This window comes from Bombyx mori, chromosome 4 (assembly GCF_030269925.1).
Source record: "Bombyx mori chromosome 4, ASM3026992v2".
NCBI classification, from domain to species: domain Eukaryota; kingdom Metazoa; phylum Arthropoda; class Insecta; order Lepidoptera; family Bombycidae; genus Bombyx; species Bombyx mori.
The window spans coordinates 12,862,928-12,880,752 of record NC_085110.1 but is presented as its reverse complement, the minus strand read 5'-3'; the positions used below and the strand labels follow the sequence as shown (position 1 = coordinate 12,880,752).

The following is a 17,825-nucleotide window of genomic DNA, read 5'->3' as shown; positions in this document are numbered from 1 at the left end:
TCTTTTTAATTTTATGTGTAAGGTTTAAACACACAATCAAAGTGGTTTATAATAGTTTAGAATTGATGCAAGTTCAAATATCTCGGTTAATGAAACAATCGTTGGACTTGTCTGCTACCGGAAAATCCATTGGGCTCTCAGTAACTATCCACCATTTGACTGAGAGTTTATTTCATTTCATATCATTAAATATCTACCAATTAATTCCAAATCATTATATTCTGTTCCTTTTCATTATTAATCGACTTTTAATGGTATATTTTTCTGTGTATCTTTCTAACGAAATTTTTTAACGTGATTTTCACCTTCTATAAAGCGTCGGATTGAAATAAAACATTGCATGCATAACATGGACCAATTTAATAGGTACCTTACACATTTTTACAAAGTGATTTTTGTTAATTACTTTTTTTTGCTTATTGAAAAAAATATATATATATACTATTATTGGTTGTATTTGGCCTTTGTTACAAAAGATTGACTTGTATACAGTCGTTCCCTTTCAATGTAATATCAATCAAATTTTGTAATACCGAGGTTACCGTGGGAACGCAGAGTGAAGTTGCGTGATTTGTTTTGCTCTGTTATTTTCTAGTTTCTTCCGGTTTAAATGAGTAATAATAGTGGTTAATTAACTGTTTAGTATTTACGAAAGAGCATAAATGTGGAAAAATGAAACAAGCAGTTGGAGGTGGAATTATCGGTAAATAACCACTTTTTACCTACACTTACCTACTTCTGTTCGGCCTAAAGGTCTAGACTCTAGAGTACCAGGCCATAAACTCCAAAAAAAAAACCTACTTCTGTCGATAATAATTTTACAAATTTTACATGTACCTACTTAATACACTTGAGATTTTTTTTTTTTTTTTTTTTTTCTTTTTGGACCCAACACCAAGTGTTATTTGCCACTTTCAAAATAAAGGTTAGGAAGCAAAAATCAAATCAGAAAATATAAGTTAGATAAGGTTTAGGCAGGAAAATTGGATTAGGATTAATATAATTAGGAAGAATAAATAATATATATAATTATAATTTTAGGTTAAAACTGTTGAGGAATAAGATAATAATTTTATAAATAACTGGGTCTACTGTATGTAATAAATAAGGTACAGATATAGGAAAAGGAATACTAAGTGATGATAAAGAACTATAAAGAAGTGAATGATCAAAAAGGGGACATGAAAGAATAATGTGATTTAAATCGCCAATGTCCGCACCGCACTCACACTTACTGCTATCCAGCACTCCGATCGTCGCTAGATGTGCCGGACTACACGTGTGGCCTAATCTCATCCGTATCAAACTGGAAGTCTCGTGGCGTTTAAAATTATATTTGTAGAACCATGGTTTGGAAGGAATGGTTGGTTGTACCCTTCGGTAATATTTTGCTTTAACGCCATTATACCACTGTGCACTCCAAGCATTATTCAAATATGTTTTAGGAAGGCTAACTAAATCATGACTATAATTTTTGAAATAATAAATATCACCACAATTGATAGCCTCGTTTGCAATTCTATCAACTATTTCATTTCCTTTAATTCCGCAATGGCTAGGTATCCATACAAATGATACTGTAAGATTTTGATCCATACATTTCATTAACAGGTTTCTACAGTCTAAGAGAATAGGGTAAATCGGTTGAGATTTAAAAGGAAATTTTGCAAGAGCCTGTAAAGAACTCTTTGAATCGGTTAGTATTAAAGTTTTCTTTAGTTTGAATATCAAAATGTATTCTATGGCCTTGTATATTCCAAAACATTCACCAGTGAACACTGATGTTTCAGATGGTAATTTTATCTTTTCAACTATTTTTGATTGCGAATGGTAGACTCCTACACCAACACAACCTTGAGGGTGTTTGGAAGCATCTGTATATATATGGTTATAGTCATTCCAGTCTTGGTCTATTACAAAATTAAAGTTAGTATTTGGTTGGGGTTGATACTTAGAAATACCCATGTCAAGATGAATATCCGGTTTTAAAATCAATGCCATATAGTTTACACAAAATAGAGGGAAAATATGAGAGTGATTAGTTGGAGTTTGAATAGACAAATATTTTCTGTAGCTAATTATTAAACATGGTAACTGTTTATGTTTCCAAAATGAAGAGTATTCTATGAGTTCATTTAAAGTTTTAAGTTTGGTAATAATGTGATTATTTTGAATTTGTAGGGATTTGAAAACGAATTTATCAGATAAATATTGACGTCTCAAATGAAGAGGAGGATCAACACATTCTACCTGTAATGCTGTAACAGGACTAGATTTCATGGCTCCAGTGATAATTCTGAGTGACTTAGACTGTATAGTGTCTAGTTTTTTGAAAGCATTCACATCCCCTGGTTGAAGTAAAAAAGTACCATAATCTAAAACTGATCTTACTATGGCATTATATAAAAGTTTTAAATTGAATGGGTGGGCACCCCACCATACACCGGCAAGAGAACGTAAGATATTCATATTACTCAAACACTTGTTTGTAATGTAATTACAATGTTGAATTCCATTCAATTTTGAATCTAAAATTAAACCTAAAAATTTAACATGACTATTTACAGAAATTAATTCATTCTCATACAATATACTAATTGGAGGAAGAGAACGTTTTCTAGAGAATACAACAATAGAACTTTTGGAGGCAGAAAGGGAAAGTCCATTATTATCTAACCAAGATTTAAGAGTTAGAAATGAATTCCTAAGGGATAAGCAAGCTTTATGTATGTCTTTATTGCAAGTGTACATAAGGAGGTCATCAGCATATTGAAGAATTCTTACTTGATTTCCAAGGGTCTCTTCCAAATCACAAGTGTATATATTGTATAAAATTGGACTTAACACAGATCCTTGAGGAAGACCTCTCCATAAAGTTCTAGATTGTTGTGAATCTGAAGAGGTAGAGTTTAAAATGATAGTTCGATTTGACATTATAGTAATAATCAAGTTAGCAAGTCTAACAGGAACCCTTATTTTCTGTAATTTGTAAAGCAGTGTAGGAATATGTACATTATCATATGCAGCGGAAATATCCAGAAATCCAGCTACAATAGATTCAGAGTTTGAGAAAGCTACCAAAATATCCACTATAAAGATAGCAAGATTGTCCATTGTGCTTTTACCCCTTCTAAATCCGTTTTGACTGTCACTGAGTAAACTGTTACTTTCCACAAACCATTCTAGTCTAATTTTAATTAAATGTTCTAAAATTTTCAACATTACAGATGAGAGAGCTATGGGTCTGTATGACAATACATCTGATGAAGATTTACCCGGTTTGAGAATGGGTAAAATAATTTGTTTTTTCCATGACTCTGGGATAACACATGTAATGAACATAGAATTTATAAGGTTGAGGTAATATGTGAGACTAGAATCACTCAAATGGACAAAGAAAGAATAAGGAATCTTATCATCACCTGGAGCAGAGTCCTTAAGATTCGAGATTACCCCCTTCAGTTCATTAAATGAAAAAGGTAAATCAAAATCTGAAACTGGATCTGAACATGAGAAAGGAAGGACAGACGGGATAAGAACTAAACATTCTTCTGGAACATAAGGGGGAGCTAATTTATCAAGAAACTTGTCAGCCAGATCATAAGGCAAGTCTTTGACTGTATTTTCTTTATATGCAGATCTAAATCTTCTTATTTGGTTCCATACTTCAGAAGGTGAGATATTAGGACAAATCGAAGCACAAAATTTTTTAAAACCTTCTCGTTTCTTTTTTAATAAAAGATTCCGAGTACTATTGATTCTTTCTGTTAGAATATCAAAATTTTCTGTAATAGTTTCTTCTAAATATAATAATTCGGCTGCTTTTCTCTCCTTTACCGCCTGAGTGCACTCCCGGTCCCACCAAGGAGGAGAAGGAATAAAAATACCAGAAGGGCTTTTAGAAGGGAAAACTTCATCAGCTGTTTCTATAAAAGCAGAAGCTAAAATTTTTGCTTGTGCATCAGAATCTAAGTTATTAATATTTTCACAGTTGGCAAGTTTAATATCCAAACGCGATTGAAACGTTTTCCAATCCTCATCTGTTACTTGAGATAGGTTGTACTTTATTGTAGACTTATGTTTAGAATGATCCTTAATTACTATGTTATTGTGTGAAAATGAAATAATAATAGGATAGTGGTCACTTCCATAACTTAATTTTAATGTTTTCCAGGACAAAGACGGCACCAGAGATGGGGAGGAAATAGATATATCAGGAGCACTAACAATTTGATCAGGACCAGTTCTACGAGTTGGACTTCCAGAATTTAAAATACACAAATTCTGTTCATTAACAAAATCAAGAATTATATCTCCAAATTCATTAGATATTGAGCTTCCCCATGTTTGATGGTGAGCATTAAAATCACCCATTATTATGATTGGTCTAGGAAGATTCAAAATAATAGTTATAAACTCTTTGTAAATCTCTACAGAAGGGTGGGGAATATATACACTAACTATACATATATTATTTACAATGACCGCAATAATGGATAAACCAAAACTATGATCAGGTATATCTACAAGTTTAAAGCTAAGAACACTATTTACAAGAAGAGCAACACCACTGTACCCGTCAATACGATCTTCACGGATACAGGTATATCCTTTGATTTTGAAAGGATATATACTTTTCAACCATGTTTCCTGTAAAGAAACTATGATTGGAGAGTGTTTATTTATTAAGTGAATGAGATCAGACTTTTTACTTAGAATACTTCGACAGTTCCACTGAATCATCTTTTTTATTTGTGGAGCCATTGTATGTTTTGTTTAAAATTTGTCTTATGATATCAGCTGCGTTGGACGGTGTAGCGTTATTAGGAGCAAGTAAATTAATAAGAGCAATAATTATTTCAGCCACAGGAGATTCGGAATTTTCATTAAATTTTAAAGCACAGCCATTAGAAGGAGATGGAGCATCGTAATCTCTTGTAAGATTTCTATGGGCCCTTTGATCAAAACCTTTATCACCTTTAAAGGGAGATCGAGGTTTCATAAAAACTGTTTTTTTATATGACGATGGACTTTTACTGGCAATTACTGGGCTGGGGGCAGTAGATTCATGAAACGTTGAATGATTCTTACGATCCGATGGAATTGAAGAAAGAACATCAGCATACGATTTATACACTGGAGGATGAAGTTTACATGCTTCCAAGTATGACACACAACTGTTCGCCATTGTCTGCTTTATGGCCCTTTGTCTTTCAAATTCTGGACATTTCTTATTTATAGCAAAGTGTAAGCCGTTACAAAGACAACAGGAAACATTTTCCTCCTCTACATTACAAGAATCTCCTGTATGATCTTGACCACATTTAAAACAACGCGGTTTCGATCTACACTGAGCTCTAACATGACCGAATCTACAGCAATTAAAACATTGAACTGTAGGATAAATGTATAAATCAACTGGTAATGATGTAAAACACATATATACTCTTTTAGGTAAAACCTGTCCATCAAATGTTATTACCACGGATTCTGTGTCAATAAAAGTTTTATTATCATTTACAGTGATTTTTCTTCTTAATCTCCTAATTTTTAGGATTTTTCCGCAACCTAACGGAACACTGATATTATTAATTATTTCTTCTTCAGACCATTCTGTAGGAATATTTCTAACGATACCCATGCGAGTAACTTGAAAGGTAGGAATGAATGCTCTATATTTATTCTTCTCTAAAATATCTAAATCCATGAAATTGTTAGCCACATTAAAATTTTCAAATGTTAGTGATAGCCTGTTTCTACCAATTCTCTTAAGACTACCATTAACAATATTTTTAATAGAATAATTTTTCAAAAATTTGCCAAAAGAAATTGGGTGCAAAATGGTATTGTCATTAGATGCCTGTATTTGTTTTTGAATATGAATGACGTAAGGGGCAGCATCCGAGTCACAATATTTATGTCTTCCTATAAATCTAGGAGTGACATCATTACTTTCCATTTGAGTCGGATGATTAGGAAATATATTAGTAGACACTGGATCATGAACAGAGCTATTAATCTTTAAGGCTTTATTAGGACCACTTTCCTCACATTGGCACTGGCAGACGGTGTTGCCTTTCGAGTCACACTTGCTCCTTTTCCTATTGCAGTGTCTACAAATTCTGCGAGATGCACGTTTGCGATTTACAGATGTTTGATGTCCGGAGTAATCGGTATCTACAGTAGAATCGTCATGCTCGACAACAACATTATGCGCCACTGCGGGCACTGACGATAAGTCACATTCGTCATTTACTTGTAAAATATTAAAACTATTAGAAGCAAGAGTCCCCCCGGGATCTCCCGGGGGGTCCATTTTACGAAACAAGGTCAAAAAGACTTACCCGACGACGAAATTAAATACACTAAATAAAGAAAAATTAAATATATAAAAAATATGTACAAACTTATCCTAATCCAACTATACGATAATTAAAAAATTTTTTAAATAAAAAACACGACCGCCAAATTTTATGCTTCCCGCGCTTTTTTCGTACCTACATTTAGGTAGGTACCTCTCAAACTCTCAAAAAAATCCACTTGAGATTTATATTTTATCATAAACTATTTTTCGGTTTCATTCAACATACATTCACATTGTAAATAGAGAATAATTGTATTTTCAATTTAATGAATACCTGTACCTACGAACGCTACGTTAAACTACAGTTGTGATTGTAAACACTAATTATAATAATGAGAATATTTACTCTGGCTTCTGGTATTTCAACTTTACTGAAAACACGATGTACCCTATGCAGTATATATCGTCCATATGGTGAGTTCTGTTTCTAACGTCCCATCGCTTCACTACAATTTGTTTAATTTAAAGAAATGCTGATATCCATGGGCAATAGAGACCAATATACGTCTTTCGCCGATTTAATTGACAATAATAAAAATCAACCTGAAAGATGCCCATGTTTCTGAGTTAACCTCACCAAATATTTGATAAAATTTAGATTATAATATTGCAGCTACACGTAAAAGATTTTATAAGGGGACAGCTGTGATTCAGAATGACAACAAATGGGAAGTGACTTTGGATCATCGACGTCTAAAAACACCAAATGGGAATGTATTAACCGTTGGGAATGAACCTCTTGCTCGTGTTGTTGCTGTAGAATGGGATTCACAAAATGAAACAATTTCACAAGCCACCATGCATTTGGTAAGAGCGAAATTGATTAACTATAGTTAACATGGCAGAGTAATTAAATACCTATACAAAATTCGTATTAAATAACTCTATACATCGTTATTAAATAAAAGTTGTTGTATTCTATTTAATTGAAACACTTCCGTCAAACGTTATAAATAAAAAATTATGAATCAGCAGTGTCTTGTGTTATGTTAAATTCTGATTTAGTATAAGTCCTGAAATGGCAATTCTCCTTATTGGTTATTTATTGTAATAAATAAGTTCAAGTGTCATTGTCAGTGATACTTATAAAACATCAATTCTTAAGATGAATCTAATGATACTTTTTTTGTGAATTTTGCTATATGCATATCTGTAGTAAATTAGTAGTAAATTTATTGCTGATTCTTGTTAGTGCTTAAAAATGCATTTTGAAATGTTTTTTTTTTATTGTACCCTTGTAGGTGGTCGAGCATATGGCCCACCCTATGGGAGAGTGGTTACGGTCGTCCATGGACTTCAGCAATGCCAGGGGCAGAGCTAAGACACTGCCTACCTATAAGTACTCTCCACAAGCCTCGTTTGTAGAAGAACATTGGATCCTCGGTGAAGAAGCTCAGGAAACACTGTGGAGGGGAGCTTATTCCAAAGCCAGATGGTACGTGGTAAAAAAGATTTCTGGAAACGCACTGTTTAATATCAGGCAAATTGATTTATAAGAATATCCAATAGACTATAATATGTTACTTTTTGCATGATGGTCATACAGGCAAATATGAAATAATTGGTCAAATATGGGCTTTTCAAATAATAAAATGTGTCTTCAATTGAATTATCAATGGAAATTTCATTTCCTTGAAAATATATAACATAGAAATCAATTGAGTAGTTCTAAGAAATGCCATTTTCGAAGTCTATACATAGATTAAATTTAAAGAAATAGGTTTTATAGAAATTTTTTAGTAAATGTTATTAAAATAATCTTTCGTAATTAAAATTAAAACAAATCATGCATGCACTAAAATAGTATCAACCATATGTTGAATTCTACACCAAAAAATTACACTGGGAAAATGGATACAAAAGTACAAAAACACAATTTCTTGTATTTTTCATTTCTGTGTTATAATTTTAAAATGACCCAAACATAATTAATATAAATCAAGGACTAAGGTAATTTAAAGTAAACAATATATAATTTTACTTACAGACCGCATTGTGTAATACTGCTCTGGACAATCCCGGGAAATTGACATCACATGACATTGTCAATTACCTTTTGGAACATTATCCTACAGACACACTTTTATTTTATTCTGAGGTTTGTATTTTCAGAGCTCAGCCATTACTACTACTAAACCATATTGTCAGCCCTTTGTATATTGCTGCCACAAAACACTTATTATATTTCTGGTTTGAAGAATTGGGCAGCTGTTATACAATTGAGACAATGACCTTGTTTTTCAAGGCGGGTGGCAAAATTGAAATGTCTTTTGACTGTGTGTGCAAACCGTTTAGTAACATTTTTAAAAATTTTTTTTTAACATCCAGCTGAATCACAACTATATACTATTATATAGTTGGAAAACTAAAAAAGCAGGATTAAATAAGTGGGCGAAATAAGAATTAGTGATAATTTCTTTAAAAGATTCCTTTGCTTATACAGATACGAGCGGAACTAACAGAAGTGTGTTAAGAAGTGAATTTTAGCACTTAATAAGTGTAACACTTAATAACATAATAATATGTTCCATGAACAAAATATATATATATATATATTTTTTTTATTGCTTAGATGGGTGGACGAGCTCACAGCCCACCTGATGTTAAGTGGTTACTGGAGCCCATAGACATCTACAAAGTAAATGCGCCAGCCACCTTGAGATATAAATTGTAAGGTCTCAGTATAGTTACAACGGCTGCCCGCCCTTCAAACCGAAACGCATTACTGCTTCACGGCAGAAATAGGCAGGGTGGTGGTACCTACCCGTGCGGACTCACAAGAGGTCCTACCACCAGTTCCTACCTCCTACAGAGGTCCTACCAATATGCATTGTTTACTATAGTAACTGGCAAACGTCTTGAGCAAATGACCTTGACAGCGCAGAACCGAATTTTAGATCACTTTGGTGGTGAGGGTGAGGCGCGACGGCAGGGGAAATCGTATCGAGCGCGTTATTAGTAGATCAGTCGAACCTTGCGTCCCGCACCGCGCCCTCGTTCCGCTCGCTCCCAAAAGTACGCTTGCGTACAGTGAAAAATCTATCGTTATTAATCGTTAAGTTATTTGTTATAATTGCTTGTTGACTTTGTTGCCATTGCTATTTGTTGAGTGTTTGTTGGTTTTTTTTATAAAAAATACCACTTCGATAAAGCGGCACGACACGAGAACCCTCTTATCGTGGCCGCCGGAAACTACATTCCCGATCCTGCGGACCGAATGGAAAGCAGTCGACGTCGCCCAAAACACGTCATCTCGGATCCTCCCGATCCACTAACGGTGCTTTTAGGTACTTCAAGCACCGGTCACCGTTCTCGTCGAACCCGTCGCTTGCGACGAAGGGCTCGACGAGTAAATTAACTCTCAGACACAGCCCACTGAGTTTCTCGCCGGATCTTCTCAGTGGGTCGCGTTTCCGATCCGGTGGTAGATTCTGCGAAGCACGGCTCTTGCTAGGGTTCGTGTAAGCAACGACATCAGGTTTGAGCCCCGTGAGCTCACCTACTAAAGTTAGGGTTACGCTGACATAGCCCCAGGGCTATCAGCTTAGGTAGGAAAAAAAAAAGAAATACACTACTTATGCCGCGACAAACTGGTGTAGTAATCAAAAGAAAGGGTAGAAAAATTGTGTACGACGTATATTGCTTCATTATAAAACAGGGGAAGAATGATATGGAAAAAGTAAAACAGACTTCGGAAGCAACAAAAACATCAGTGAGTACTTTTAGGTGCATTATTAACGAAGCTAAAGGCTCTGGCTTGCTCGCCGTGTTTGGGACTCCGTGTAAGAAAAGATCAGGGAAGAAGAAAGTTACCGGAATGGATAGTTTCGTTCAATCTGTAATAAAAAGATGTAATCATAATAACTACATAACAAGCAGCGAAACTCCGTACCGTAGAAAGGCTTCGAAAAATTTAAAGAAGATATACATTTTAATGGCTCGGAATGAAGTTTACGACGAATTATGAAAGAGCTAGGCTTCAGATGAAAAAAAAAACAAAATAATCGGAAGCTGGTAATTGAAAATAGTAACATTCGATTACTACGAATCGAATATCTTAAAAAAATAATTAATTATAGACAAAAAAGAAGATCGAACGACCGAGTTGTAAACTACACCGATGATGGCAACTCGGGTGATTAAAACAATGATGATGATGATGGTCAAGATTACGATAACAAAAAAAAAATTACAAATACCAGCTTCGCTTCAACTGAACCAAGACCTGGCAACAGCTCTAGTTTTGACTTAATAGAAGGAATATCTTTTTTACCCCAAGATGAAATTATTACAATTATTAACCTATATTTTTTGTTGATGTTCTAATAAATATATAAATAAATACATATGTTGATTTTAATAATTTAATTGCATTATGACGCAGAGTAAATAATGTTTTTGCACGTGAGTGTACCATGCGCAAACTTACCCCCACTACGTCAACAAATGCTCAAGAAGTTTGCCGGCTATTATACAACGATTGCTAATTGTGGTGCGCTCTATCTGTCGACCTAAGAAAAAAGGTTATGATTTTTATACTAATTATTTTTTTTCCATAAATTTAGGATGAAGAAGAATTGAGGGATCTTCAAGAAAGAAAATGGACACCAATATTGGACTGGTTTCAAAAGACATTTAATGTCAAACAGGAACTAGCGAATAGTATACAGCCACCGCCGGTCTTCACAGAAACTAGAGCTGTGTTAGCTCGGCATTTTCTATCATATGATTTCGCAGCACTGACAGGTAAACCTTTACTCCCAGTATCGTAGCAGTTTGTAAAAAAGAAGGTAGTTGGGAATTTTTTATAGCGATTTTGGAATGTTATTATCTGTTCTCGCGTGTTTCTACTTATTTATTACGCTAACCTTTTTTGTACTGCACGCAATGTAACGTACATTGCAGTGCAGTTCGTATGTGATACGAACATGAAAACAAATTTTGCTATTAGCATTAAAAGTGCTAGCTAGCCGAACAGTTGATATGGAAGACCCGCCGGATGGCGCAGTATCGTATTGAGTACGAGGTTCGAGGTTTTTTGAAACACCAGCGCACGCCTGAGTTTTTTGACGAACCGCCAATAAACTTTGTATGGGTAGAGAATACTAAGCTGTCTGCGTATATTAGCTATGTGATCAGAGTATACAAGTCCACGAATATTGTAGTATATTTAGTTATTAATAAACCAATTGAGACATATAGACAGGAAGTAGTCTAATTTCGTTGCTATTTAACGACATAATCTAATATAGGAAAAAATCGTAAACAGAAATCCCTCGTATAAAACGGGTATTTCCCCATATAATTCGGGAATTCACACTTAATATTATGTCCTTAACTATAATATGAAACTGGCGTTTTGTCGTACTGACCACTTTGATCTGAAATATCTCCTCTTTGGTTAAGAATTCCAAATTCAAGTTTATAAATTCATTTAGCTGGTACATACATGCATTTTAGTTTCGAAAACAGTCATTCATTTGTTTTTTCCTCGTTATTTTTTTCTTTGGCGTCGCTTAATACCGCACAATGGAAAACATGAAATATCGGTATATTTACCAGTGCGAGTTCTACCGTGGCATCAGTGTTGCAGAAACAGCTCGAAGGATTACTGATGTGTGTGTACGGCGCTGGTGTCGCAAAAGAGAGCACGGTACGTTTTCGCTCTAGAAATTTCGACCTTCAGAACCAACCCTGTGGGTGGCCGGAGACGAAAGTGGAAATGAAGAATTAAAGGCTATGGTGGAAGAGGGTCCATCACAAAGCACTTTAGGGATAGCGAGGTTAGTGATAAAATTGGGAAAGTAAAAAAACTTGAACGACGGGTACCTCATGAATTGAGTGAATCGAACTTGCAAACACGCGTCGACTGCTGTGTTGCTTTGCTCAACCGACACAATAATGAAGGGATTTTAAATCGAATCATTACTTGTGATGAAAAGTGACTCACAAGAGGTCCTTCCATCAGTAATTACGTAAATTATAATTTTTGCGGGTTTGATTCTTATTACACGATGTTATTCCATCATCGTGGAAGTCAATTGTGCGTATTTCATTAGAAAAATTGGTACCCGCCTGCGAGATTCGAACACCGTTGCACCGGACGTCTTATCCTTTAGACTACGACGACTTCAATTTAGACAACTTCCTACAAGGACAAAAATTCAACTCCGATGCGGCAGTCCAAACCGCCTTCAAAGAGTATATTGATTCTCGCCCCCATTGTTTTTTCAGTAAAGGGATCAATGAACTAACTACCTATGAGATGGCAAAAGTGCATAGACAACAACGATGCATACTTTAATTAATTAAATATATTTTACAACAAAAAAAATTACTTTATATTCCTCCCATACAAAACGCCAATTTCATATGTAAGGACTTAAGTAATATTTCTGAATGTACTCTGAAACTTATAATGATTTGTACAGTTCTTAATCAATTTCGCGTAACTTTGCACATTGCGTCAATTATGTTGTTATAAAATAAAATAAAATTAATTGCAGTAAAAACATTGGATATACTGTATTATATTTGTACATAATGCGTTATATGCATACAAGCGCTAATGCGAGAATACTCTTACCACGCGTTTCTTATAACGCAGAACCAATATATCGTGCTATAGGAGGAAATACTGTATTATCGATATATATTCACCTATGATGATATACAGTGGTGGTCGTTTAATTAGAAACACTACCAACGGTCCTTGACAATATGTAAGATACTTCACCGCAATCGTTTTTATTTTAAAATTAAACAATAAATAGGACAACAATATGTTGAAAGATTTATCATTTACTAGCGACCCGCCCTCCCATCACTTCGGAAACTGTAATTTATTATTGATTTCTCCACTGTTTAATGGATGTTATTATACATATAAACCTTCCTCTTCAATCACTCTATTAAAAAAAAACACATCAAAATCCGTTGCGTAGTTTTAAAGATTTAAGCATACATAGGGATATAGGGACAGAGAAAGCGACTTTGTTTTATACTATGTAGTGATTAGAAAAACAACAGAAATCCCACTCACTACGCAAGTGTTTCAATATTACATCACGGACAGACATTTAAATCAGTTTTAAGGTATGAACTATAATGGTCAACTAATTAGAAGAAACAACAACAAAAAAGTATAAAAAACAATATTTTCTTAAGTATTAGTAATTAGTATTGTTATTTACGAAATAGATACTATCCACAGCCTACCAATAGTTAAAATTAATATTTAGTGGCGTATCCCTTATTTTCAATAACAACACTGTTACGACGTGGCATTGATTCAATCAATTTCATACATTTTTCTATGGGGATTGAATTCCATGTTTCAACAAATGCTTCAAATAGTTCGTTTTGTGCTATGTTTGTTTGAGGCTTTCTTTTGAACAATATACCAGAGATTTTCTATCGGGTTTAAATCCGGACTAATTGCTGGCCAGTCCAAATCGGATATACACTGTTCGCTAAAGAAATGTTTGACGCTATTGGCCGTGTTTTTAGGGTCATTGTCATGCTGAAAGATCCAGGTTACAGGCAAATTATCTTTCGAGTAAGGAATCATTGTGTGCTCTAAGATATTTTTGTATTGTCGTTGATCCATTATACTTTCAATCTTCCGAACGGGTTCAATTCTATATCCGGAAAAACACCTTTAATGTTACCGTCACCGTGCTTGACTATATAACTAGTCAGGTCATAAGTATTGTCACACAGTAAAAACTTTTCTTTTAGAATGCTGGCCACAAAAAAGTTTATTGAATTCGAATTTCGAATTGTTCATGAAAATAAAAATGTATACTTTTAGAATTTTACTCATTTTTAAATATGGAGTGGACGCTTAAAGAAGACCGTGTTGCAGTTATTGCGTTTCATCGTTGCGGTTACGCGCCAATTCAAAGTTTTAACATACTGAAAATTTTGAATATAACCAAAAGATTCGTTTATCGTACCATCAAACGATACAATGAAGACTCTAGTGTAGATGACAGGTCAAGAAGTGGTCGCCCTCGGTCTGTTAGGACTCCAGCAGTGATAAAAACTGTGAAGGCGCGAATTCAAAGAAATCCCAAACGTAAGCAGAAACTGTTGGCCCTTCAGGTGGGGTTAAGCAGAACCACGGTGAAAAGGGTGTTAAATGAAGACTTAGGGCTTCGGGCATATCGAAGAAAAACAGGACATCGTTTGAATGCTCGTCTAATGGACCTGAGACTGAAGAGATGCCGCGCTTTGTTGAAGCGGTACGCGGGAAAAAATATCGGGAAATTCTTTTTTCGGATGAAAAATTTTTTACCGTAGAAGAGAGCTACAACAAACAAAATGATAAGGTGTACGCACACAGTAGTGAAGAAGCGAGCAACCGTATTCCGCGTGTTCAACGAGGTCATTTTCCATCCTCGTTCATGGTATGGTTGGGAGTTTCTTATTGGGGCTTAACAGAGGTGCATTTTTGTGAGAAAGGTGTAAAAACGAATGCAGTTGTGTATCAAAATACAGTCCTGACGAACTTTGTGGAACCTGTTTTTCATATTCCGCCTATTTCCGCCGTGAAGCAGTAATGCGTTTCGGTTCGAAGGGTGGGGTAGCCGTTGTAACTATACTGAGACCTTAGAACTTATATCTCGAGGTGGGTGGCGCATTTACGTTGTAGATGTCTATGGGCTCCAGTAACCACTTAACACCAGGTGGGCTGTGAGCTCGTCCATCTATCTAAGCAATAAAAAAAAAAAAAAAAATACCATGTTCAATAACAGGCACTGGGTATTCCAACAAGATTCGGCGCCAGCTCATAGAGCGAAGAGCACACAAGACTGGCTGGCGGCGCGTGAAATCGATTTCATCCGGCACGAAGACTGGCCCTCCTCCAGTCCAGATTTGAATCCGTTAGATTACAAGATATGGCAACACTTGGAGGAAAAGGCGTGCTCAAAGCCTCATCCCAATTTGGAGTCACTCAAGACATCCTTGATTAAGGCAGCCGCCGATATTGACATGGACCTCGTTCGTGCTGCGATAGACGACTGGCCGCGCAGATTGAAGGCCTGTATTCAAAATCACGGAGGTCATTTTGAATAAACTTTAGTGTCATAAGAATCTATGTTTTGTTAAGTTCATTTTGGTATATGAATGGTTACATAACGAATAAACTTGTTTCAATAATTTTACATTAAATATGTGACAGAATTTATGACCTGACTAGGTATACTCCTTGTGTATTTATAATTAAAAGCATTGTTTACAGGACTTCTAACATAGCGCTTTCCATCGGAATTTATCATATTTATTTTTATTTCATCTTAAAATAGCATTTTTTTCTCCGTACCGTCCAATTAATATATATTTTTAGCGAATAATAATCGCTTCTGTCGGTGTTGCTTGGTAAGAAGCGGTGCCTTTCGAGAGCTTCTTCCAAACAATTTAGCTTCCACTAATCTTCGGCGTATCAGTATCTTGACCAAACGGTCATCAGGCGAAAAAACTTATTTTTTAATTTGGTTGGAGCCTTTAATTGGGTCTTTTTAGCAACACGAACAATTAGCGTATCTTCTCTGGGAGAGGTTTTTCTTGGCCAAGCCTTTTTAAGAATATTTTCAACAGTTCCAGGTGTTTTATAATGATCAATTACAAAAACTTTCTTAACAGAACAATTTAAACGCTCAGCTGTTATGATTAGCACATATTACCTATACCTATGTAAATTAACAATTATTTGTCTAGTTGACGCGTCACAATTTTTATTTATGCCCATTTTGAACAAAAATCAAATTCAGTTTAAATTTTGAATTGCCGCTAAAATGATAGAAAAAGCCAAAAAGGAAATGTTATTCTCCAATTCCAAAAAAAGAACGAGCTATGAATGCTTTTTTTAAATGTTTCTAATTAAGCGTCTAAGCAGCCAGTAACAGAAAATAAAATGGTACACGTGTAAGACTCATTTTGTAATTAAAAGTAAGGTACATATTATGTTTTATATTTTATGCATTTGATGAGTTTTTTATTTGAGTGACTATATTATTGCATGATTATTAAATTATTATTGAATGTGTATATTTTTTAAGAACATTTGTACGTTGAAGATATACTTTATTCATAAGAAGTGTTTCTAATTATATGACCACCACTGTATATGTAAAGTGTGTTAGTTATAAAAGACTATACCATAACGGATTTTAATTTATTATCTGCAGCAATAAATTTCGGTGTCGAGGCATTAAAGTCACCGATCTTAATGTTGGCGTGTATGGAGCGCCGCGTTGTACCCGAGGAAGCTGTATTGTTAGCAAGACTTGAAGAAGAATATCAGGTTATCTTTGTGATTTATTGCTTCCTTATTAGAGCATTTTAGTAATTTTGAAAATTGCGAATCCCTGCACATCCTTACATTTTTTAGCTTTGGTATCCACTCCTTGCAATCTTTTTGATAAATGAGATCAAAACGAAAATAAATGAGGGAAATCATCATCCTCATCGAATATAAGGTACTCACTACAGGACGTAGTTCTGCCTTAAAAACCAATGCTGAAGTCGTTTTGCTATTTTTTCCCCTACAAATGCTGATGGCCTTGAGAGGCTATTTCAGCTTCGCCTTGACGTGTAGGTGAGCTCACGGGGTTCAAACCGGGAGTATTGCTAACACTGGCCCTAGCGAGAAGCTCAGTGGGCTGTCTATGGGTTAATTTACTCGTCAATCCCTTCGTCGTAAGCGACGGTTTCGGTGAGGACGGTGACCGGTGCTTAAGGTACTTAGAAGCACCGATAATGGATCGGGAGGATCCGTAATGACGTGTTTAGGACCGTTTTACTATAATAGTGATGCTTGGCGTGTGTTTCGGTGGTCGCATTAATATTTCTATAGGAAATACTCTGAGAACGCTCTCCATTCTAGGCCGAATACTTTAAACGCCTTTTACGGCACCTGTGGGAAGAGATGCGGTGATTTTATTTTAGGCCGTGCGTTTAGGCAGTTGTTTTACCAAAAGAATTTTCTAGAATAAAACAACACCGGTCCGAGATTAACTGAGACAATGGGTTAATTGATAAATTGCGTCGTGTCACAGCTGGAGCGCTGGGGCCGCGTGCCGTGGGCGCACGGGCTGAGCCAGGCCGACCTGACGGCGCGCGTGTCCGCCGCCCTGCTCCTCGTACACTGCGCTACTGAGAAACATGCCATCAAAACTAAATCTGCCCAAGATTCACAATGAGGTCAATACAACGATACGCGATTCCCGTATGTCATCTAGTCGAATTATATAAGTTACCGTTTATGAAATGGCTAATAAAATGGATAATAAATGTTTAAAATTGGACACAAAGCTTTTTATTTGACAGCAATGTACGTTAAATTAGCAAAAGGAAACCTATTAAATGTGAAATTGTAATAAACGTAATAGAGGTTTTATAGAAGAAGCCTTTTTAGTAAAGAGATAATAATGCGAGAATCATTAGGAGACAAAGT

General features: G+C 35.3%; 1 protein-coding gene across 3 annotated transcripts; it reads left to right on the top strand.

Moving 5' to 3' along the window:
- The first annotated feature begins 462 nt into the window (after window positions 1–462).
- On the top strand, window positions 463–17,682 carry LOC101736681 (ATP synthase mitochondrial F1 complex assembly factor 2). Of its 3 annotated transcripts, XM_062668301.1 has the most exons (7): window positions 748–833; window positions 6,512–6,778; window positions 6,978–7,171; window positions 8,352–8,462; window positions 10,930–11,110; window positions 16,558–16,673; window positions 17,428–17,682. In XM_062668301.1, the coding sequence occupies exons 2-7, from the start codon at window positions 6,697–6,699 to the stop codon at window positions 17,569–17,571; spliced, it is 828 nt and encodes a 275-aa protein (XP_062524285.1). In that variant the 5' UTR covers window positions 748–833; window positions 6,512–6,696; the 3' UTR covers window positions 17,572–17,682. The 3 variants fall into 3 exon arrangements, with proteins under 3 accessions (XP_062524286.1, XP_062524285.1, XP_004930951.1); XM_062668302.1 differs by lacking the exons at window positions 748–833; window positions 6,512–6,778 and adding an exon at window positions 463–703; XM_004930894.4 differs by lacking the exon at window positions 748–833 and having other exon boundaries at window positions 6,507–6,778.
- The last annotated feature ends 143 nt before the right edge of the window (window positions 17,683–17,825 follow it).

Bases quoted from the DNA above. Each gene is read 5' to 3' on its own strand.
- LOC101736681 (XM_062668301.1), top strand. From the start codon at position 6,697: ATGAGAATATTTACTCTGGCTTCTGGTATTTCAACTTTACTGAAAACA. The intron at 7,172-8,351 runs GTAAGAGCGAAA...TTTTACTTACAG, and splicing joins CACAAGCCACCATGCATTTG to ACCGCATTGTGTAATACTGC. The intron at 8,463-10,929 runs GTTTGTATTTTC...CCATAAATTTAG, and splicing joins CACTTTTATTTTATTCTGAG to GATGAAGAAGAATTGAGGGA.